At 38.3% G+C, this 23,605-nt stretch overlaps 4 protein-coding genes and 1 pseudogene across 4 annotated transcripts; 2 read left to right on the forward strand and 3 right to left on the reverse strand.

The window, feature by feature from the left end:
• Nucleotides 1-497: 497 nt before the first annotated feature.
• Nucleotides 498-8,053, reverse strand: LOC126788944 (probable disease resistance protein At4g27220). Its single transcript, XM_050514976.1, has 7 exons — nt 8,031-8,053; nt 7,376-7,472; nt 4,127-6,989; nt 3,917-3,951; nt 3,679-3,777; nt 3,483-3,574; nt 498-719 (listed from the first exon to the last, which is right to left on the reverse strand). Exons 2-6 carry the CDS (start codon nt 7,380-7,382, stop codon nt 3,555-3,557), a joined length of 3,024 nt encoding a protein of 1,007 aa, XP_050370933.1. The 5' UTR covers nt 7,383-7,472; nt 8,031-8,053; the 3' UTR covers nt 498-719; nt 3,483-3,554.
• A 2,035-nt stretch (nt 8,054-10,088) lies between these two features.
• LOC126788945 (beta-galactosidase 8-like) lies at nt 10,089-14,987 on the forward strand. The gene is made up of 19 exons (XM_050514977.1): nt 10,089-10,290; nt 10,416-10,511; nt 10,651-10,763; nt 10,879-10,945; nt 11,068-11,160; nt 11,259-11,402; nt 11,571-11,659; nt 11,764-11,869; nt 11,959-12,046; nt 12,125-12,243; nt 12,388-12,552; nt 12,677-12,858; nt 12,951-13,045; nt 13,202-13,311; nt 13,447-13,554; nt 13,742-13,852; nt 14,049-14,266; nt 14,372-14,702; nt 14,814-14,987. Exons 1-19 carry the CDS (start codon nt 10,114-10,116, stop codon nt 14,922-14,924), a joined length of 2,523 nt encoding a protein of 840 aa, XP_050370934.1. The 5' UTR covers nt 10,089-10,113; the 3' UTR covers nt 14,925-14,987.
• A 274-nt stretch (nt 14,988-15,261) lies between these two features.
• LOC126788947 (uncharacterized) lies at nt 15,262-17,144 on the reverse strand (annotated as a pseudogene).
• Nucleotides 17,145-17,515: 371 nt separating this feature from the next.
• Nucleotides 17,516-19,556, reverse strand: LOC126786619 (uncharacterized). Its single transcript, XM_050512492.1, has 5 exons — nt 19,266-19,556; nt 19,012-19,191; nt 18,662-18,851; nt 18,388-18,546; nt 17,516-17,909 (listed from the first exon to the last, which is right to left on the reverse strand). Exons 1-5 carry the CDS (start codon nt 19,515-19,517, stop codon nt 17,713-17,715), a joined length of 978 nt encoding a protein of 325 aa, XP_050368449.1. The 5' UTR covers nt 19,518-19,556; the 3' UTR covers nt 17,516-17,712.
• A 769-nt stretch (nt 19,557-20,325) lies between these two features.
• LOC126785708 (endonuclease 4-like) lies at nt 20,326-23,600 on the forward strand. Its single transcript, XM_050511334.1, has 9 exons — nt 20,326-20,484; nt 20,832-21,006; nt 21,217-21,324; nt 21,417-21,472; nt 21,643-21,726; nt 21,969-22,061; nt 22,187-22,257; nt 22,782-22,855; nt 23,103-23,600. The coding sequence occupies exons 1-9, from the start codon at nt 20,371-20,373 to the stop codon at nt 23,219-23,221; spliced, it is 894 nt and encodes a 297-aa protein (XP_050367291.1). The 5' UTR covers nt 20,326-20,370; the 3' UTR covers nt 23,222-23,600.
• The last annotated feature ends 5 nt before the right edge of the window (nt 23,601-23,605 follow it).

Consider the following 23,605-nt stretch of genomic DNA (forward strand, 5'->3'; position numbering starts at 1 on the left):
AAAGCACCATACAATATGGTATTTGTACAAATATTCATACAGTATGGTATTTTGTAATCCACACAAACTCGTAAAAATCTTTTGTGGCACGCTTTTCTTAGATGAAGTAACATCTCTAAAAAAACTATGCTTTACAAGATTAATATATATATATATATATATATGCTTTAGAATATATGAACATATTAAGAATGTATTCTGATTAGAACATATTCGTGTTCATATTTTGTACAAAACTTCATACTATATGGGATATTCTCAAATCCTACGTGCAAACTCATAGCAATTATTTTCTTTTAATAGGGGTTAGTGTAGTCATTACACTATAATACATACTACTCTCACATTAGTGTGATAAAAATTAACTTTTATTTCAGTATAGTTCACGGTAAATTTATCGATCTCTTCATGATGTCGGACTTTGGCTAATCCATGATTGAGTGATTGACATGATCATTTGAACAACTTATTATATTGTACAATTTTGTCTGATAAGTTAGCTCTTATAAACTGTATAAAAAACGTTACAGATATTTGAATATAACGTCACTCTTAAGTCAGAAAAAAAGTAATATGCTCAATACTCCATGAACTTTGAGAAAATCATTTTACATTACACTTATTCATACAAACCAATATATGAGAGCAAATAGTATACTTCCAAAATTCCACCGGCTCATAGAGAGTTCAGTCTTGCAAGTACGTATTATTGGTAGTTTGCTACTGTAATAACCCGAATTTTTAGAAACTAAATATCGAGTATTTTCAAAGTGTTAAACTTGTGAAATTAATTCAAGACGAAAATTGGAGGTTTGCGACATTTCGAAACGAAAACGGAAACGTTCTCAGATCGTTTAATTAGAAAACGTAACGTTACCGCAACGTATAGATCAACTTTTATTCCGTCGCTCGGTTGCGAAAACTTCCTTCACGAAAGTCGTAGAGCTCATCGATACGAGTTCGTGGACACGTCACACGTTCGAATCGGACGTCGGACGCGAAAGTTATTAACGTCGGAAGTTCGTTTCCGATTTTAGAAATAGTATAAAAGGAAGGAAAGGAGATTAAAAATCAGACTTTTCTAATCATCAGCTCGGGTTACTGTTCACCCGAGCTCGGTACTGTTCACCCGACCCAAAAAAACTTCTCCGGCCGATTTCTCCACCATCCGACGTCGCCTCGTGTCGTGCCACCTATCAAACTGACGGGCTCGACGAGCTCCATCTTTTGGGCTATGCCTTGCACTCCGGCGACAACCACACACGGTTTAGGAACCGCCGGAAGTTACTGCTGTGGCGCCGCCGCCTCCTCCGGCCACCATGGCTCGAGATTCTTGGGAGGTTTTGCTTGTCTCAGTCCCAGCAACATTCCCACAAAAGGAATCGAGCCAAATCGAAGTGTAAGTACCCGAATCAAAATTTCAATTTCTAGGGTTTGTGAATAGTGCCGAATATATGTTCTTCGGTGTTTGGACTGTTTAGGCTCGGATTTAGAACTTTGTGTCAACTAGGAAGTTGTTGGAAATGTTGTTTAGGTTGTGGTGGTGAAATTTGGTGATGATTGGTGGCGGTCGGTGAACAGTAACGCCGCATGAATAGTAACTGTGAATAGTACCGTGAATAGTGGTCTGTAACAGTAACTGTGAATAGTAAACTGTAACAGTAATTTGAACAGTGACATGGTAAACAGTAACTGTGAACAGTGTTTTGGTAAAACAGTAACTGTGAACAGTGGTTTGTAGAAAACAGTGATTAGTAACATGAACAGTGTTCCCGTGAACAATGTTTTATGAACAACACTTAGCTGTGCTGAACTCGTTACCTGATATTTTAAGTATCATTTTCTAAGCATTTATCGTGCTATTAGGTGACTGACGAAACGAGTGAGGAAATTACTTTCAGGGTCGTGGAAGTTGCACGCAGGAAAGAAGGTGAGTAAAATCTCACTTATTTACGAATCTACCCTTGCGGTGATTCCAAGATTTTTGCAAGAGTTTTTAATATTGAATTACGACACGTATACAATATAGTGGATTACGTATATATCGTATAAATGGTAATAAGTACATATATATATAGTTTGCTATATTATATACTGTTATGAATTCATTGAAATTGGTCATTTCGAATGATGAGAATTAAATGTTGAGCATGTGATGTGATTTTTGTACAATATGAGGTGTGATTATTGTACGTGGTTTTAACATGAGTTTGTTAAAATGTTTTGTCTTCGGACGAGTTTTGTCTTCGGACGAGTTTTTGTCTTCGGACGTGTTTATGAAATATGACATGTATACGATATAATGGATTATATATATATTGTATAAATGGTAAATATGTACAAATATATATATAGTTTGCTATATAATATACTGTTATGATTTTATCGTGATTTATGTCATTTCGATGACGAGATTTAAATATCGAGCATGTGATTTTGATTTGTACAATATGATGTGAGATTATTGTACGTGATTTTAACATTGAGTTTGTTAAAATGTTGATTTCTCTTCGGACATGATTTTTGGTACAATATGATGTGAGATTATTGTACGTGATTTTAACATTGAGATTGTTAAAATGTTGATTTGTCTTCGGACATGATTTTTGGTACAATATGATGTGAGATTATTGTACGTGATTTTTAACATTGAGATTGTTAAAATGTTGATTTGTCTTCGGACGTGATTGGTACAATATGATGTGAGATTATTGTACGTGTTTGGCAAGTCGGAACCTAGCCTTTGGCCGGGCGAAAGTTACGATACAGTTAGAGCTCTAGTCTGTCTGCCTTAGTACTGCATGTGAGGTAACGGGTGGTTATCTGCTCATGGGTACTCAGATTGTTTTGGATGTTGGGTAGCGGTTGGCTATCCAATATCAGCGGTGTATTACGAGAGGGGTAACAGATGTGTACCAGCGTTCTTGGTACCCGTATTATAAATGCATTTGGGTAACCAGAAGGGTTACTTAATTCCTCATGAGCGCTTCTTTTTCTTTGGGACAACCAGATGGGCCGTCCACTGACTCATGAGTGCATTTATATTTGTTTGATTTGTGGATTTTCGTATATATTGATATGCGAGTTATATATTTTCATTTTACTCATACGAGCTGTAAAAGCTTACCGGGTTTGTGTTTACAATCCCGGTGCACCAATTCGATGGTGTAGTGGATAACTCTGCAGGTGTGGATTAGCGGGAATTGACGGACCGCTCAGAGGACTTGAAGTTATTTATCTCCAGCTTGTGTGAGGATTTTGTGTGACTATCTTTTGAGGTTGTTGTGAGGATTATACATTTCCATTTGTTATAATGTTGAATTATAATTTGGTTTGTAATAATCGGTTTGACTGAGTTGTATTTTGAACTCAGAGATGATCCGCTGTGGCATTTTAAATGATTTCGATTTCATCGAGATTGTTTGGTGTTTAACGACTTTGAAATTTTGAGTTTTTAGGCTCAAAATTTTGGGGTCGTTACAGCTACAGCAACTAAAAAGAGTTCTAACGAGAGAGCAGTCATGGCTGCTACTGGGGTGCTCTGAATTCAATCGTTAGTTCATATTCCTTCCTCCTGCATAATACCAACTGCTTATCAGAAAATATAACATCAAGAGCAAACTGAAACACAGAGAAAATAAAAAGAGAAATTGATATCTCTGTTGCTTAATGTATTACCCTTTGCAGCATTACGAAATTTGGGTCCAACGGATTCAGGAGCTTCTGCTGCGTTGGCATTAATATCTATCGAGTCCAGCAGTGAAGTCTCATTCGGATCTGATATAACAAAGGAAAGGTTTAACTGAATTAAATGAACATTCAAGAGTGCGATGGCGTGTGTGCTCTTTATTTAAATCCAAAAGGCAAAGAGTGTAGCACATTTCTACAAAAGAAATGATTATGAGATAGAACATACCTAAGCTATAACTCCTTTGAAGTTGATTGCTCCCACTGTTTGATATGATGGTTTCATGCCAAAACCAAAATTAGAGTTAGTGATTACTAATTTTGACGCTGGTCTAACAAGTTGTCTTGAACTGTAGATTATACATATAGCAGGAAAAGTTGAAGAATTTGAACGAAATTGAAAGGGAGAATATAGCTCAATCATCTGTGGAATACTAACCTTGGTCTGGAAAGCAGTTCTGCAGGCATAGAAGTTATCATTGGCCCTTTTAAAGCAGGACAGTTCCAAATGTTTACGCGAGATTGCCACTTCATCTCTCCTTTGTAGATGCATTTTAATTCTTGCAGATCAGCCAATACCAACTCCTTTAACTTTGGAAAAACTGCAGGGTAGACATTTGGCTCTTGTGACTCTATTACCACTTCTATCATCTGGCATTGTTTGATGGAGATCTCTACGAGCTCCGGGAAGTAGTGCAGAATCTCATTGTTGAATAAGTAGACCAAAGTTTTGCAGTCAAAGATACGGATGACCTTTAGTTGCTTCAGACGAGGTTTGATCATGTCATCATCAGATTCTTCTGGTTTGATCAAGCTCACCATCTTTGGACATTTCTCGACTGAAACAGTTTCAAGGTTTGGAAGATTCCCAAACATGTCAATGGTGAATAAATAGACCAAACATCTGCAGTCACAAATGTTGATGACTTTCAGATTCTTTAGATGACAAGTAACCTGCAAGCAAGGTAGATCCTCATTGCATATGACATGCAGTTCAGAAGTGTGTTCCGGGAGTAAGACTGGTTCTCCATTCACAAGGAAGTTACCCTTGAAAACTATGCTGTTTTCAGGTAACTTTTCTTCACAAGAACCACCCACACCGAACTTGAAATTGGGTGGACACAGATGCTGAATGATATAGCCAACAAATGATTCTACATTTAGGAAGTTGGCATAGAGAATAGCTAACTTCTGGTAGGATCTCAGCTCACTGATAGGTGCTCCTTTGGGTTTTCCCCAAGAAAAACCCGAATCATTAGTTATCATTATCAATTCTTCCAGATTTACTAATGCAGGTGCCAACTTAGCTGGAAATATCTTTACATTGGTGCGCGACATGTTCAGGCGAATAAGTTTGGCCATGTTATTCATCCCCACTGGTAATTGTTCCACAGGACTATCAGAAATATCAAGAATAAGGAGTTTCCTAGACTGCTTCAAAGATGGCAGAGTTTTCAAGTTGTGACAATGATGCAAGAGAAGTGCACTCAATTTTGTCAATTTAGAAAAAGATGGCTCTGGAAGGGAAGTGATATCAGTGTACGAAAGGTCAAGAACGTTGATATTAGGCATACTACAAAAGAAATTATCATCCAAGTATAAACCTATAGGGTTGTGCTGGAGAAGTAGTGTGGTTAGCTTGGGCCATTTTGGTTCCCCCCGAAGAAATTTAAACTGGTTTCTCATCAAAGAGGCTCTCTCAACATCATGAAGCCACTCCCCTTGGAATGGAAACATATTTAGCTCTTCCCCGGCTTTGGTGAGAAACTGAGGGCTTGTTTTGGTCAAGTGGACTGCCATTTGCTTTGCTAAACTTCGCATCTTAATGGCTTCTTTGCCCCCTTCTTGATTGACTGTTTCCAGAAGGTAAGCTCCTACAAGCTCATCAAGAATCTCTTTTGCTTGTATCATATCTTCTATCCTTCCATCTCTCTTTCTGGTATTCAATAAACCCTCACAGAACCAGTACTCCAGTAATTCTCTTCTTTCGATTGTATGGTCAGATGGGTACAATGCACAATACAGGAAACATCGCTGAGACTCTTTCTTCAACATGTCATAACTATGTTTCAGACGAGTAAATGCCCTCTTATTCATGCTTTCTAAGCGAACTGGAGAACCCTTGAGCCCATTCAAAGCTTTCTTCCATGCTTCATCAACATCATCAGAATTATTGGTCATCAAATCTTTCAAGTTTTGTGCCAGCAAGATAACTGTGATGGGATATCCATCACATTCGGCTATCATTTTCTCTGCAATGGCTCGTGTATCATCCCCTAGCTTCGAAAGTTTAATGCCAGCTTCACTTTCAAACAGTTCTTGTGCCTCTGCAACAGATAAAGGTTTGATCTCAAACTTTTTATCAATATGGATGTCACTGCACATTGGACGCGATCTGGATACAACTATAACCTTGCAGCGATTCTCCTTGGTTGGAGTTGGAATACCGATTGCCTCAAGAGAGAGTTCTGTCTGCATATCATCCAAAATGATCAAAAACCTTGAATTGGCCAAGGCACTTGCCAATACATCATCTGCACTACTTCCATTGTCCCTGTGAAGATCAACTTGTAGCTTCTCTGCAATTTGCCTCTGCAGATCCTCAATAGATGCTTTAGTTGATTCAAGCTGATTGTTTACAGTCACAAATAGAACTTTATGAAAATGGCCATTTCTTGTGCTGTTACCACCAACATCTTCCTCCTGTAATATCATGTCATTAACTTGTGATACAACATTCGACTTGCCTAAACCAGCCATTCCATACACACGTATTGTCTTAACCTCCTCTACTAACACACAGTTCTTTATCTCTTCAACTGTAGAAATTGCTGTCTCCCCTACGAGCTTGCTACTGCGTATCAATTTCCCTACTACATCAGACCCCTGCAAATTAATGAACTTTTCCCCTTCCGTTATTAGTTCATCCAACAGATCAATCTTTTCAGAAATTTGTTTTCCAGCTTTATACTGTGACCTATAGTTGGGTAGACCACAGCAATACTTCTTATGTATACTCTCCTCAAACTTCCATGCAGCAGCATCCTTGATAATCTCCTCCGTCTTTTCTAACCACTCAAATATTTTCACAAACTTATGCACCACCTTCTCTTTTGATTCCTGATCTACATTACTCCTTTTCTGTTCCAGCTCATTCCTTTTAAGTAATAGAGCACGAAGATTTTTTTCTCGTGTCCTGAAGAGATCATATTTTTCTGAAAGGGGTACGCGTAAACAAGGAGATGCCAGAGTTACAGCTACGGTTAGACAGCCAAAAACGCTGGAAACAAGTGCAATTGTTTCTGCAATGGAAATATATGAGGGTGGGCGGACATCAGTTCATGTCATAATAGTTTAAAGTAAAACTTATACAAACTCAATCTGCTAAATAGCAAAACTGTGCAGGCAATCTGTTCTGTTATTACAAACTAGAGGAGCTCTAATGAATGAGTCTGGCTAACAGATATTGCTGTAGGCATATCAGGTCATCAATTCAAATCTATTATGCAACTCATAACTCAAGTCGGATATAATTATATCTTTTATCTACTATGCATGGATTCAAGAGAGCTGCCTCCAGACTATAATTAACAAGAGAAAAAGAGTACTTAAGAAAATCTAATGACTTTGGAGGGGAATTCGAAGTTGTCATGAACTCGAAAGTTAAAGCCAGCTAAGAGTAACGCACCTGCCATCTGCAACTCATTTGACTCGCTCTTTCACATCTGCTCCCAATGCCAGGTTTACTCGGCCATGAACTTTAGAGAACAACGAGAGCTGCCCGCCTTATGAAAATGGACAGTAAAAACAATCATTAATTTTAAATAGTGAAAGAAGATATGAAAAACAAACAACGTCAGTATTCCCACCCACCAACTACATATTGCTTAATTACAGTTGGTGAATTTCTGTTCACACTTTAATGAGGAATAGAGTACATTGATAATATATATGATTCAGAAACAATGAATCTAGAAAACACTATGGCTGGTAAAGAGACAGAACCACAGATGAACCCATCAAAGCAATTACTACACAGTTCACAGAATAAAGCCAGAAACAGTACGGTAATATTAGCTACTCAACTAACTGCTCCATCGATCAGTTCATACATGGTGAAAAGAAAAGTGAATACGTTTTATTAAGTTAGAAAATTGAAAAACCTTATTTTTGGAATAGGAGAGGCTTATTTTTGGTTCTCATGGGACGACCAACAGACACCTCAGCTTCAACCAAAATGTTCCGACTATTTAAGCTCAGGCGCTAAGCTTTGAAATGATGGAAATGATGATATATGACTGAATCAAAATTTATGAACACAAGCATTTTGGAGACAAACGAACCTGGAATTTTTCTTGCAAAATTATTCTTCACTATCAGCAGTTCGTCAACTGGAACTGTAAGTGAGTGGACAAATGAGCATGAAGATGTTGACCCTAAATTGCAGGGTCATTGTTATTTATTAAAAATAACAAATAGTTTTCCCCCCAAAACGGTGATTTTCTTTATATTTCAGTCTCTTCGGATATGAAACCGACAGCTCTTTTGTCGAAAACGAAAATACAGGATCCTCCTTAACAATATACTGCTCCCAATGTCCCAACTTGTTACTATAATGATAAATTGATACACAGACGATAAGACTTGCAGAAAACAATAATTCAATAAATGCACACGAATTATTTAGATGATCGATAAACCACTAAACCCCATTTTATATTTAACACCACTTCAACATAAGGAAGGTTAGATATGATCAGGATTATCTAAAACAGTTTCTTGAATAAAGCCAGAGGGATAGCCAACTTAACCATAAAGAAAAATCATTAAGGCAATTGCAGTAGTTCACACGTCAGAGAGGAAAATCAGAAGCAGTAAGATACCAACAAAGAAACAGTTGATTTTATCAACTCTAGTTAGCTAGTTAGTCAAGCTTCAACCTTCATATATGATAGAAGTAAAAGTAATTTACTTTTCAGGCATAAGAAGTTGCAAACTCTGCAAGCAGAGGTTTTTTTTGGTTCTCCATCAGGGGACTTCAACAAGCAACTTCATCTGCAACAAAAATGTTCTGAGAAATGATCATGGTTGGAAAGACTGAAACTTTCTACCATTTGCAAGGGAACAAAAGTTAGACACCAAATTAGAAGACTGAATCTTTCTCCATTTCCAAGGGAGAAAAAGTGAGACACCAAACTTTCTACCATTCTTTTACGTTCCGTGATCCTATGAAGTATAAGACATTCGCAATAACTAGCCTAGTCGTACTACAAACTGACCAGGGAGGGAGAATTTTTTGAACAAGAACATTATAGGTTACCTTACTCCCCTACAAATTCTCTTCACGTCGCTCTTCCTCTCGCTCAGGCTCAGATTCTCGTGTGATTGGATTCTGTTTAATTTCCAAAGTAAGAGCCCTCCCCCTAGCACATTTTTTCGGCCACAGGATAACACTTGGTCATTTCTCTCCAACTAGGTAAACGTTTCAATTTTGATTTCAGATACTTGAAAAAGCTTGTATAATACGTCATGCAATAGATGTCATATATAATACCTACTTAAAAGAAGGCTTGATAATGAGATACTCGTCGATCCTGACACTATTGACAAATGATCGATACGATAGGGGCCGCCCCTTTAGGCCAGGCCAGAGACTTGAGCTCGTTAATTAATGGAGGTAGCCTTTGGTCCTGGTGGCGGCCCTTTGTCCCAGCCGCGATTATGCTGAGAACCACAGATGGACAGCGGCGAGCGCACCATGTACGTTCTTATGCTTAATTGCCTTGCATGTTCGGTTTTTCCTTTTAAGAGAAATAATGATACAAATGGTACAAATAAAAGAGAATGATAGATTGATGATGCAGACTGCTCGGATAGTAGAACAAGTGTTTCAATTCGTTGATGACTCTTAGCAGTTCTGAATTCACTATTTTTCTGAAATACGTACTGATTTTCAGTGTTTTTTTAATTGTTTTGTTTAGTGAAGAACTATGGGGCCTAGGCCTAGTCGCCCAGGTGAAGCCCAATTGCTCTCTTCCAAGGTTTTTTGACTCAGTCACAATAGAGCAAAATCTTCACCTCTTTACTGAACTTGGCTCTTACCCGTCTCACTCGTTCTTATCTGTTTGGCATCAAGCATCAAAACCTTTGTTTGTTTCTTAAACCCAGTTGCATGAGCTTCCCTCCAAAACTAGCTTTGTAAAACTCGTCTGCGTAAACATGCAGGTACTCTTCTTTAACTCCTAGCACATTGTTCCTTTTCAGTACATGCAAACAAAACCCAGTAAAGCTTTCGACTTGTAGAGTTTGTCTCTATGTAACGATTGGATCAATGTTAGTCTCTTTTCACACTATGGGTTTTTGGTTGTTTAAATTCATGTAATGTGTTTTGCATTCTGGGTTTTGTGGTTTTGGTGAAATTGAATAATGGGTAGCAAAATATGGATGGCATTGGTTCTGTTTGTGATCATAACTTTTGAGGGGTTTTTCATTGAAACAGTAAATTCTGCCACTGTGACATATGACCATAGAGCTCTGGTTATTGATGGGAAGCGGCGGGTGTTGCAGTCGGGTTCTATCCATTATCCTAGAAGCACTCCTGAGGTGAATTTTGAATTCTGAAATCTGTTTAAATGATTGTGATTTGTTTAGTTTGCGAAACCTTTTAGGGTAGAGGATCAGTCATAAAGGTAATGTGGGATTGTGCTTGTTTTGGGGGTACAATGCAGGTGTGGCCAGAGATTATTAGTAAGGCCAAGGAAGGAGGACTTGACGTGATAGAGACTTATGTTTTCTGGAACTATCATGAACCTGTAAAAGGGCAGGTATACATAGCTTGAGCATTGGATGTAAATTTATTCATTCATTGTTGTTGGTAGTTTATTGCAAAGTTAGAAACTTCAGTGCTGACAATAAAGTTAGAAACTTTCTTATTAATGTGGATAGTTTCTTTTGGTTCTGTAGTACTACTTTGAAGGCAGGTTTGATTTGGTGAGATTTGTGAAGACAGTGCAAGAAGCTGGCCTTCTAGTCCATTTGAGGATTGGCCCTTATGCTTGTGCTGAATGGAACTATGGGTTTGTTTCTATTTCGTGTTCTTGCTGTGATAATCGGCATCAGTTTCATAGTATTTTATACTCCACATTTTTTAGTAATTTTACTGATTCTTCTAGTATTCTTGTCTTACAACAGGGGTTTTCCTATTTGGTTACACTTTATTCCCGGAATTCAGTTCCGTACAACAAATGCACCTTTTAAGGTTGGTAACATCACTAACATGTAATCTTGTTAGTCAAAATAGTTTCTCGCAAAAAATGCACAAGTTTCAAGTGGTTTCTATTCATGCCTTATGAATTAAGGATCTTTTTTATTTGAGTACAGAATGAAATGAAGAAATTTCTTGCAAAAATTGTTGAAATGATGAAGGAGGAGCATCTATTCGCATCACAAGGGGGGCCAATCATCCTTGCTCAGGTGCTTATTCTTTTATAGTTTAGCTACCACTTCGGGAAATGAACTGTGCTTTGAACTTTAATTTCTTACATGCTCATTTCTTATATGTCGTGTACAAGGTTGAAAATGAATATGGAAATGTTGAAGGTTCGTATGGAGTTGGTGGAGAATTATATGTCCAATGGGCTGCAGAAACCGCTGTTAGTCTCAATACAAGTGTACCATGGGTGATGTGTGTGCAAGATGATGCACCTGATCCAATTGTGAGTGCTATCCTTAATCTTCCGTAAAACAGTATTACCACTTATCTTTTGTTTGTCTTTTGTTTCAAGATCAGTGAACTTTAACTACCAATTTGTCTTCTCTACATTACCAATTTTCTTCCTTGGTCAATGTACAAAGGTTTCATTATTTTCATGAATGACCTGCAGATAAACACATGCAATGGATTTTATTGCAACTCGTTTTCCCCAAATTCTCCTTCCAAACCAAAAATGTGGACAGAGAATTACAGTGGATGGTATTAATCGAGCTGTAGTTTGTGTATACAATCTATATGAAAAGAACCAGCTTTTCTGATCATTTTAGAAACACACAATACTGACGATCATGTCTTATCTATAGGTTCCTTGGATTTGGCAATCCAATACCTTATCGACCTGTTGAGGATCTTGCTTTTGCTGTTGCACGGTTTTCTGAAGCAGGTGGAACATTTCAAAACTATTATATGGTAAGCTATGCAGGATTCTATTTCCATTGCTGCAGCATTGATAAACATATTGACATTATATTTTCTCTAATTCTTTTAGTTCCTTGCAGTATTTTGGTGGGACTAACTTTGGAAGAACAGCTGGAGGCCCTTTGGTTGCAACAAGCTATGATTATGATGCTCCTATAGATGAATATGGTAAACTATCCAGCTCTTGGGTTTAAAATGCTAATAGACCTTTTGTTAATAGGAATTGCATGCCTTCATATTATGCAGGTTTCCTTAGACAGCCAAAATGGGGCCACCTACGAGATTTACACAAGGCAATAAAGCACTGTGAAGAGTATCTGATCAGCTCTGATCCAACTCAAGTGCAACTTGGAGTAGATTTAGAGGTGCGGAATATATTAATTATGACACTTCGATAATCTATCTGGTCTTGAAATGCAGTGTCCATTTTATAGTTTGATTTTAACCGTTCTTTTCCCTTGATTTTCTTTCTTATTCCATTCTGACTTACATTTTTCTTTCCATGTCAGGCGCATATCTACTACAAACATTCCAATAAATGTGCAGCGTTTCTTGCAAATTACGGAAGTAGTTCAGATGCAAATGTCACATTCAATGGACATGTTTATTTCCTTCCAGCTTGGTCTGTGAGCATCCTTCCAGATTGTAAGAATGTTATATTCAACACCGCCAAGGTATATTCTGTAGTTTCTACTGCAATGTCATCTTGCACATTCAATACATAACAAATCTACTGAAGGTCTTAGCCATTTTTATGAAACTCTTTCTCATAAGTCATAACCATGGTTATCCTTGAAGGTTGTCTCACAAAGAACTGTTGGAGATCCTATTTTTGCAACCACAAAACTGGAACCATCTTCATGGGGATGGTACAAAGAAAAAGTTGGTAGCTGGGGTAACAGTTCATTTAGTAGCCCAGGCTTACTGGAGCAGATTAGTACCACGAAAGATACTAGTGATTTCTTATGGTATTCAATAAGGTAAATGACTCATAAAATTTTCTTAGCATACAGTCATGTAGTCAGTTGTACTAATCTACCAACTCATTTGATGTGCTTCACCATATTGGCAGTATCAATATTGGACCTGATCAAGGGACAGAACTTTTCTTAAATATTGAGAGCCTGGGACACGCCGCTCTAATTTTTGTTAACAAAAAGCCTATTGGTAGGCACACTCGTCCCATCAAATTATAGTGGAATAAAAAGGACTGGCTTGCCACCATTTTTTTTTGTTCTTAAGTAAATAGAACTTTTAAATAACATATTGTTTCTTTTGTGCTTCTTTGTATACTTAAGAATCTTCAATATTAACATCTTTCAGGATTCGGATATGGTAACCATGAAGATGCTAGCTTCATCCTTAATGAGCTGGTTGCTCTGAACCCTGGAAACAATACTATTGATATGTTGAGTATGATGATTGGTGTACAGGTGCATACTAATATTAAATTTTAACATTCATTGACTACCATCCTGTTTAACATACTCACGGCTTCTTGAGACAGCATTCAGAAAGTTCGGTATTAGACTACCAGGTTTGCTAATTGTGTGTGTAATTAATTACAGAACTTTGGACCGTGGTTCGATATAGCTGGAGCAGGAATTTTCTTTGTTGCTATTGGCGACTTAGACACTGGAAAAGTTGATCTTTCTGATAATGAATGGACCTACCAGGTTAAACTCTAATTGCTAACTTCTATATGAGATCTATTTTTTATTTTTTGGTAACAGTTTATATGAGATCCATTAAGTTTCAAAATCCTTCCCCTCTTCCTCCGAAAATTTATATAATTTTCGATTTATGCTATAAATATGGTATGATTGGTATCACATTATCTACTTGATATTTCCTTATTTTCAGGTAGGGCTGGAAGGGGAATACCTTGGATTGGATAACATAAGTCTTGCAAATAGTTCACTATGGACTACAGGAAAAATTCCACCAGTTAGTCAGACTTTGATATGGTACAAGGTAACAATTTTCATGGATGCTTGGTTCGGTGATCTTTCTTTCACATGCTTTTTTTTTTGGGTAAGCGTAGAGATGACCAACATCCGCTTACGAAAATTGATTGAAACGAAAAAAGATACAAAGAGGAATAAAGAATAATTGATGTTATCTTTCTTTTTCTCTGTTGAAAGAATTGATGTTCTTTCCTCATTCTCAGGTTTCATTTATTGCTCCCGAAGGAAAGGGTCCTTTGTCATTAGATCTTGCTAGCATGGGAAAGGGGCAGGCCTGGGTTAATGGGCAGGGCATAGGGAGATATTGGTCCACCTATCTCTCACCGTCTGCTGGTTGCAACAGTAGTAGTGGCTGTGACTACAGGGGAGCTTATGATGCAAATAAATGTCTAAAGAACTGTGGCAAACCAGCTCAAACTCTGTAAGATTGGACATATGCTTTGCATATTTCTATTATTTGAACTGCACTGTGTGCCTTTTGCATATGGATTTTAGCTGATGAGAATGAGGCTATTATGATGTTTAGGTACCATATTCCTCGTACTTGGGTACATGATGGAGAGAATCTCCTAGTTCTCCATGAAGAGCTTGGGGGTGACCCTTCAAAGATTTCTGTGAGGATACGAACTGGCCAAGAAATTTGTGCATATGTATCAGACACTGATCCTCCACCTGTCAATTCCTGGAAATCAAACTCTGAATTCATGTCTCAAAAGTCTGAAGTTCAACTGACCTGTGACCAAGGATGGCAAATTACTGCAATTAACTTTGCTAGCTATGGAACTCCTAAAGGAAGCTGTGGTGCCAGTTTTACTCTGGGAACTTGCCATGCTGATGTCGTAACAATCGTTGAGCAGGTAAGAGGAAACTTTGCTTCTTCCTATTATAATGTGGAATTTGTGCATGTTTTATTGGTGAAAGCTTTGAATTAGCGTGCGTTAAAACATTGTTTCTACATAAACTCGCAGGCTTGCCTTGGCAAAGAAGGATGTTCGATTACCATTTCCACAGAAACCTTCAGTGATCCGTGTCCTGGTGTGTTAAAGAGTTTAGCCGTTCATGCCCTTTGCAGCAACTGAGTTATAGTCTCACACCAAAGTGAGTGAAAAAGATACTTTCTAGGTGCAATAGAATAATTCTAGTCTTCAAATTTTGGATCTGATGCTGATAGCCCTTATGATTTGTGCTCCTGAATCTCCTGATCTAATCGTAAGCCCCTTACCGTTTTTGTTTGGCATGTCACATATGTACTCTGATAACTAGACATCAGTTCAGTATACATTACTAAGAAGACTAAAGTTTACATGAATCCATGGGAGGTTAAGGAGAGCTAAATCACCAACAACCGAATGAGAAAGTTGATCCTAGAATACAAAGAGCACAGTGGTAGCATGGTTGTGCATACACATGACTAAAGCACATGAACCTTTAATTCATGTGATTTAAGCATGTTGTTCACTTAACACAACCGAACAATCAGGTCGTCATGGGAAAAGTAGCATCTTTCCAATATGCTGGCTACTGTCCAATAACCGGTGAGCCTCTGCGGCTTCAGTCAATGGGAAATGCTTGTACATCACCGGTTTCACCTTGCCATCCACAATTGCAGGCCACACATTGTCTTCCACCTCCCTAATAATTGCTGCTTTGTTTTCTGGACTTCTGACTCGCAAACCAGCCGCAGCATACACATATAATACGGTGCAGATCATAAACAAAGTGCAGCAACTCTTTGCAAACGAAGGTTAGAAGCATCGATCACGAAAATGCACAAAAAAAAAAACCATCTTTGGAGCCAGAAGGCATGTCGTAATAGAAGTCTATCAAATGAAAACTGCAGTACCTTGGATGGTAAGGCGCTTTGAAAGCACCACACGAAGATCTAATTCTGTGACAGAGCCACTCATTGTCCCAATGAGAAAGAGCCTCCCATCAAAATCTAAGCTCTCAAGGTTTCGTTGAAAATAAGATTGCCCAATGCTGTCCAAAATGACATCAACTCCTGCCAAATGACATATTACAACTGAGAAGAGTTCATAAAAGTATAGCAATCAATCCTTCTTGACTAATGCTAATGGGGTGTGTTACTAAATAGAAGAAACCTTTGCCATCTGTTTCTTCCTTCACTCGTGCAAGAAAATCCTCTGTCTTGTAATTGATACATACATCGGCCCCAAGATCCTTACAGGCTGACAACTTTTCCTCACTAGCTATGGATCCAATATCGATTTACATTAACACGATATATAGTTCCTTTCAGAAAAACATGATTTATAGTTTCGTGCCATATGTGAAATACTGAAATAGTATGACATGCCGGCTGTGATAAACACCCTAGCTCCCCAGTATTTGGCCATCTGAATCGCAAATGTACCAATTCCGCTAGAGCCACCATGAATCTAAACTTTTCAACAGTGTTAAGTGCACATAAAGCTATGCATCAGACTGATCAGAGACAAAGAAAAAGGCAACAGCAGATGCTTGAAACAAGGAACAGCAGTTGCAATGTGACGATTATACACCACATTACAATAAGGAATTTTTTGTTTTCTGAAAAGTACAGTAAGGGGAGTTAAGTTACCAAAAGCTTTTCACCGGAAGATAGCAGGCTAATCATAAAGACCAAACGGTGCAGGCGACCTCCGGAAAGCTCGCAGCCTCCTTTACAGAAATACCAGGTGGAACCGAAAGGACCTGTCCTGCTGGAACAGCCACTTTCTCGGCGTACCCTCCTCCACTAAGTAGAGCACAAACCTACACTACTAAGAAAATAAGTTCATATCTCATTTCCCTGATTGAACATAACAAAGGGTCATTCTAGATTATAACAACTTATAAAACTTAGATTGTAACTGATTTCCTACACTACTCTAATTACAAGGAATCAATGAAGCAAACTATAGCTCCAACTCTGATGAAAACAAAATCCGTAGCCATGGCCAAAGGTTACAGCAATCTTTGACTCTGCTACAAAGCTGCCGACATTTGCAACTGATTACATCTATAGTTCTAAACTGCTAAAGCCACCCAAGCTACCTGATCGCCGACTTTTTAGCGTGAAACGTGTCCTCCGACGGCCTCGATTGTTCCAGAGCATTCGAGACCAGGGTATGGACTAGCACCTTGAGGTGGTGCAAACACTCCTTGCCTCTGAAAAGCGTCGAGTTTGTTCAGCGCCGCCGCCTCGACTTTGATGAGAATCTCGTCGTCTTTGAGCTCTGGGGCTTCTACTTCTTGTACCTGGAGGACCTCTGGTCCACCTAGGACGGTTATGACTACGGCCTTCATCGACTTTCAGATTCAACTGTGAAATGTGTCTGTTCTTAAGCGGGGGCTTTGTAGTGAAAACAAACTACGTGTGTGGAATGATAGATCAAATGATCAAATGATTACCCTTTGAGATCATGACTCCACTATTAAGACGTCATAATACCATCTTCATTTTCAGTCCTCAACCTCAACTCCATTACATTGTCAACTGTACTGTTTCATAGTTACTTCTAAGGATTGAAATATTGAGAGAATATTATGGTCTTTTGGTGCAATGATAGTTCAGATATATATGGTGCTTCAGATTAGCAAAATGATGATCAAAATATGATACATCAATCTTTGTTTGGCACTTGACTAGGGAAGAGACTAGTAACATTAATCTAGCATTCTAACAATAGACGAGAACACAAAAGTTTAGTACTACTATCGTTACATACTGAATTACTGAGATGAAACAGTGTCACAGGTCTGGGGTGAAAATAAAGCACGAAATTACAAACTGTCCGATATATTAAGAGTAACAGCATAAACATAGCTAAACCACATTCGCATCAACCCCAAACATGGAACCTGGGTGCATCAGGTGAAAAAGCATCATGGAAAAAGCAGTATCTTTCCAATATGTTGGCCAGTTTCCATTAGCTGGTGTGCCTCAGCGGCTTCAGATAATGGGAAACGCTTGCAGATAACAGTTTTCACCTTGCCAGCCACAATTGCAGGCCAAACATTCTCCTCCACCTCCCTAACAATCACTGCTTTGTTTTCTGGACTTCTGTATCGCAGACCAGCCGCTGCAAGCCCAACAACAATCTTTTACAGACATCCAAACAAAGTGCAGCAGCTCTTTGCAAACGAGAAGAGTTATCACTGAGGTGTTAATACTGAACTCAAGACTTGATCACTGTTGTGGAAGCAGATATATTCAAGATATCATGTAATACTGAGATGTAATCGACATCAAGGAGCAGAAAAAACAAAGTTGGAGAAAACACACTGAGCTAATTAAGAAACATAAACTCCATAGAAGGTCACAACGTGAGGGCTACCTAAGTGAATTTCTGGAAATGCTTCAGATTAACAGCCACAATGATAGTTAAAATCACAAGTTGGATCCACACGAGTATGCACAAAGTATTTTCCTTCTAACTAAAAAACTCGGATTTCATTATAAACTATCACAGATACTCACCAATACATGATAAATTGCGGAATAACATTGTATGAGGCAAAAAGCCTTCAGTACTAAAATTAAGTAAAAAAATTGAGTACCCTGGATGGTGAGGCGCTTTGAAAGCACCACACGAAGATCTATCTCTGAGACGGAGCCACTCAGGGTTCCAATGACAAAAAGCCTCCCATCAAAAGCTAAGCTATCGAGGTTACGTTTAAAATAGGCTTGCCCAATGCTATCCAAGATGACATCAACACCTGCACAAGAGCACATACCAGTATGTTTATCATACACAACAGTATCAGAAGAGCACAAAAGTGCATACTAATGCTCTCAATAACCATTAATCGACTGTAAATGAAAAGAACAAACCTTTGCCACCGGTTGCTTCCTTCACACGAGCTACAAAATCCTCTGTCTTGTAATTGATACCTACATCAGCCCCAAGCTCCTTACAAGCTGCTAAGTTTTCCTCACTACCTGCTGTAACAAATACCCTCACTCCCTGGTACTTAGCAATTTGAATTGCAAACGTGCCGATTCCACTTGAACCCCCATGAACCTGAAATATTCACTTCTCTTAATACCCAAATACCTAAACCAATCCACTCAATTCAACTATTCCATGCCTGAAATCTACAACTTCCTTTATGCCAATATATAAACATAACAGCAACATAAACACAAAGTCACTAACACAACAAATGTAAAGTAAACTTTACCAAAAGTGTTTCGCCGGAAGACAACCGGCTCATCATAAAAACAGTAGACCAAACAGTACACGCCACTTCCGGAAAACACGCAGCATCTTTCAGAGAAATTCCCGGAGGAACAGGAAGAACCTGTCCCGCCGGAACCGCCACCTTCTCCGCATACCCTCCTCCGCTAAGTAAAGCACACACCTTCATTCCAAATCATCATCCGAATTAATCTCATGAGTTTATAAGATTACAAGTTTTGAATCAGAATCCATTACCTGATCGCCGACTTTCCAGCGTGACACGTGTCTTCCGACGTCCTCGATGGTTCCAGAACATTCGAGGCCGAGGAAGTGACTGGAACCCGGAGGAGGCGGGTCGAGTCCTCTTCTCTGGAAAGTGTCGGCTCGGTTCAGCGCGGTGGCCTCGACTTTGATGAGGACCTCATCGTCTTTGATTTGCGGGTCGTCTACTTGTTCTACTTGGAGCACCTCAGGCCCGCCGGGGGCTGTCACCACCACCGCCTTCATTGCTTTTCACTGTTTTCAGCTTCCACAGTTCCACTCTGACTAGCTTTGACAGAGACAGAGACAGAGACAGGGATGGTAAATTGGTTATATAGCGTTGATAAGACGACATGTCGTTTGTTCTTGAGTTTATGCATTCTTGTTTTGAGCTCAATCAATTAGCTCAGGCATGACGTCTTTTATCACACAATATGTACAAGTACAAAAACAATTTCTCTTTAACGGATCTGAAATCAGTATCCGGGTCAGTTGGGAATGGTTTGATCTTGAAGATCTTTTTTTTGTTTTTTTAGTTGATTGAGAGGCATAAATTGAGAACTTATGTGAAATGTAGCAGTATCAAACTCAATCTATAATATGCACAATATACTTATCAAAGTATGAAAACAAAGAAGAGACATTTCAGTTTGAATGCATAGAAATGATTTAACTAGTTTCATGTAGTCTCAACACGCCAAATTACAAATGATAATTTAATAATATACCGCACCGAAATATCATCATTCAATCCTAAAAGAATAATCCACTAGAGTTTACTAAATGTGAATAGACTGAATTCCATTAGTACAAACTACAAACTTAATCAAGTGCTGTACAATTGGAGCATTTTGCCCTCTACTCTATTCTCCTTGATAACAAAGAGAAAAACAACGTGCTTAAACTTGATGCTTAGGCTATAGAAGGGCATTCTCGTCTTCTTCCTTTTCTCAAAACAGAGAGTAACGACATGTCGTGTCTGGATCAGATCACTGGGACTTTGGTCTTCCACTTCTGCAAGCATCCTTGAAAGACAAGAAGCTATTTCAGAACAGGAGTCTTTGATATCGAAACCCGAAAAGATAATCTTTAGAGACATATGGGTTTGTTTGGGGTGTGGTGGACTGGAAGTGTTATAGGGTTTCTTGTATTGGTGCCTGGAATTCTGGGCTGGGGCAAAGAAGGCCACTATACAGTTTGCAAGATAGCAGAGGTCAGTGAGTTTCTACACTACTAAAGAACTCATCTTCATTTATCTCTTCATGTTTTAAGTACTGGGTGTTCTTGGTTTTCTATGATACTGCTTTCAAAATGTGATCTTGCTTTAGTATTTGTATACAATATAGAAAATTTTGATGTGGGGTGCTGAAAATAGTGAATAATATGATTGGTTTTGTAATTGGGCAGTAGAAATTACATTAATATATAGTTGGAGCAAAATGTGTTTGAGAGGTCAGTGGATGAAGTAAAGGAAGAAATGGAGGTTGTGTAGACTGTAGACATATCTGTGCCTATATTGTTGCTGTGAAGTTCTGATGAGATACTGAAAGTTTTCTCCAGGGATTTCTTAGTGAAGATACTTTAGCTGCAGTGAGGGAATTGCTACCAGAATCTGCTGGAGGTGATCTTGCTGCAGTTTGCTCCTGGCCTGATGAGATTCGCTTTCATTATCGATGGAGTAGTGCTTTGCACTATGTTGACACACCGGATTTTCTCTGTAACTACAATTACAGCAGTAAGTAGCTAGTTTTGAAATGGTTGATGTATCGTCTGTTACATTTATTGAATGTTTCTCTTATTAGGTTAGATGATTGAGACTTTCTATTTGGTAAATACGCATTAGTTCAGTAACTTGTGCCTTCCGGTCGAATTTGGTGTATATGTTAATTAAGCATCTACATTTCCAAGCTTTTTTCTCTTATTTTGATTCATTTTGATATAATAGGAGACTGCCATGACTCCGCTGGACATAAAGGTAGATGTGTAACTGCCGCAATTTACAACTATACAATGCAACTGTTGACTTATCAGGATTCCATCTCAAAATCGAAATGTAAGCACCTATATATCTTGGATATGACTCCTGCCTGTTCTGAAATATTATAATTCCCTTATATCCAAAATCTTTTTGTTTTTATGTGACAGACAACTTAACAGAGGCACTTCTTTTCTTGTCTCACTTTATGGGGGATATCCATCAGGTCTGTTCTTCATACTTGTTCTTCAAACCTTAACCATCTATAAGAGAAGCAACCATGCAATGAGTCAATCAGATACTATCTCTGTGTTTAGAAGTTCTAAAATTTAGGCTTGATTTAGAAGAGAGAGTGATTTTCAATTATGCCCTGAACATCATGCTTGGTGTTGATAGCCCTTACATGTCGGTTTCACTGGAGACCTAGGGGGGAACACGATAATAGTCCGTTGGTATCACAGGAAGACAAATCTTCACCATGTAAGTCAAACTTCCCTTACTTATCAGCATTGTGGTGCAACTGTGAATTAAAGAACATATAAATTATCAGCCTATCGTCATGGACTCTTCCCTTTATAGTTCTATAGTTCCTGGTCTTTCTTTCTGATATTAGAATGTTTTGTGTGAACTGCAAAGCAACGACCAGATATTATAGGTTTGTCTTACATATTTTTTGGTGTTAGCAGAAAGTTAAGTTCTCTAAAAGAATATTTTTGTTCTAGGTGTGGGATAATATGATAATTGAATCTGCCGTAAAGACAATCTACAGGAAGGATCTTGATCTCATGATAGAGGCCATTCGGAGAAATATCACGGTGTGTAGTTCGTCTCTTGATGCTGTTTCTAACTTTTTTATGAAGTTATTTTTTTCTTAGCTTTGGTCCTTACAGAGGTTAATATACTTGTGATTCTTACATTTTTTTATTTTTCCAATCCATAGGATGCTTGGTTCAATGACATGTCAGCATGGCAGATTTGTGCAAATAATCGGAGTACAGTTTGTCCAAATGAGTATGTACATCCTCCGTTTAGTTCATTTAAGGCTTGGTACCAGTTTATGTGTAGCATAATGCCTGTCTTTTAGATGCTTGTTCTGCTAGTAGCATGATGTTCTTGATATGCTTATCGGCCTAATAATCCTAATATTGTAATACTTGGTCTTTTAGCTTTCCAAGATCTACTTTATGGATATTGGGTGCATACATATTTTACTTGATTTTGATCTCAGCACCAAGTCTATAATTAGTAGCTGTTGAAAGTTGTGATGAGTCTAGAGGATTCAAGTAGACTTGAGCTATTAATTTGAAAGTTGTGAATAGTCTGGAGGATTTTAATCCTCAAAACATGCATTTTAAACCTGGCTCCATTTATTTGGATGTCTTATCATAGATGACAGAGTGAACACCGATGTGGCTCTTATAGATTAATGCATTATATTAGTTAATTATTTGTCTTGTAGAAAATGAATTAATGCATTAAATGTAGTAGAAATAGAGCATGCCTAAAGACAGTATAACTTACTTTTTGTTGTGCAGGTATGCTTCTGAAAGCATTCGTTTGGCCTGCAAGTTTGCTTACAGGAATGCCACTCCAGGAAGCACTCTGAATGGTAATCTCGTTCTTCTTTTTTCTGGCCAAATTTTAAAAATAAGATGATATCGAACCCTAACTCAATAATCATGACTTCCCATCTAAGAAAAAAGAATGGTTTTTAATACATCAGTGATAACCTAATACTGCATATTCTGGGCATTTTACTTGATCACATCACATGGACATGCAGCATATTCTGTGATGCTCTGTATATTCTAATTACAGATCGAGTAATTGTTTTAAATCACGTGCTTTGTTTTTAGATGATTACTTTCTTTCTCGGCTGCCTGTCGTGGAGAAGCGCCTAGCTCAAAGTGGGGTTCGATTGGCTGCTGCCCTCAATCATATCTTCTCTTCTGAACCAAAAGTTTCTGAAGCATGAAGAAGTTCTTCTAGTAGAAAAGATCAGGATGGTGATGCTTTGCATCTCCAGAAGAACACACAATTGGCCTTGCCATTTATTGCTTATAAGTTATAAGCTCTTGACTTTTTGAGCTATCAAGCTATCCAGGCTCCTCATGTTTAAGTCATCTGCTTACTGTAATGTATTCCTCATATGGTGGTGATGCTCCATTTATGCTGGAAGATACCCCATTAACCCACCTTGCTTGTGTTAAAAGTCAACTTTTGGGGTACAAATAATAATGGTTAGATGAAACTTGTACTCATTGACAACCTTTGGTGACTTGTAAATTGACGTAACTAAGTCCTGCCAAAGGCCTATAAATAATATGTATAGTGTCATTTATCCTTTTATTGCATAGAG

This window comes from Argentina anserina, chromosome 3, assembly GCF_933775445.1.
Source record: "Argentina anserina chromosome 3, drPotAnse1.1, whole genome shotgun sequence".
NCBI lineage: Eukaryota > Viridiplantae > Streptophyta > Magnoliopsida > Rosales > Rosaceae > Argentina > Argentina anserina.

Bases quoted from the DNA above. Each gene is read 5' to 3' on its own strand.
- LOC126788944 (XM_050514976.1), bottom strand. The intron at 3,952-4,126 runs GTTAGTATTCCA...CATATCAAACAG, and splicing joins GAACTGCTTTCCAGACCAAG to TGGGAGCAATCAACTTCAAA. The intron at 3,575-3,678 runs GTAATACATTAA...GGTATTATGCAG, and splicing joins ATTTCGTAATGCTGCAAAGG to GAGGAAGGAATATGAACTAA.
- LOC126788945 (XM_050514977.1), top strand. From the start codon at position 10,114: ATGGGTAGCAAAATATGGATGGCATTGGTTCTGTTTGTGATCATAACT. The intron at 11,660-11,763 runs GTATTAATCGAG...TCTTATCTATAG, and splicing joins ACAGAGAATTACAGTGGATG to GTTCCTTGGATTTGGCAATC. The intron at 12,047-12,124 runs GTAAACTATCCA...CATATTATGCAG, and splicing joins TGCTCCTATAGATGAATATG to GTTTCCTTAGACAGCCAAAA.
- LOC126786619 (XM_050512492.1), bottom strand. From the start codon at position 19,517: ATGAAGGCGGTGGTGGTGACAGCCCCCGGCGGGCCTGAGGTGCTCCAA. The intron at 19,192-19,265 runs GTAATGGATTCT...TTTGGAATGAAG, and splicing joins GCTGGAAAGTCGGCGATCAG to GTGTGTGCTTTACTTAGCGG. The intron at 18,547-18,661 runs GTTTGTTCTTTT...GCTCTTGTGCAG, and splicing joins GGAAGCAACCGGTGGCAAAG to GTGTTGATGTCATCTTGGAT.
- LOC126785708 (XM_050511334.1), top strand. From the start codon at position 20,371: ATGGGTTTGTTTGGGGTGTGGTGGACTGGAAGTGTTATAGGGTTTCTT. The intron at 21,007-21,216 runs GTAAGTAGCTAG...TTGATATAATAG, and splicing joins CTGTAACTACAATTACAGCA to GAGACTGCCATGACTCCGCT. The intron at 22,258-22,781 runs GTATGTACATCC...TTTGTTGTGCAG, and splicing joins AGTACAGTTTGTCCAAATGA to GTATGCTTCTGAAAGCATTC.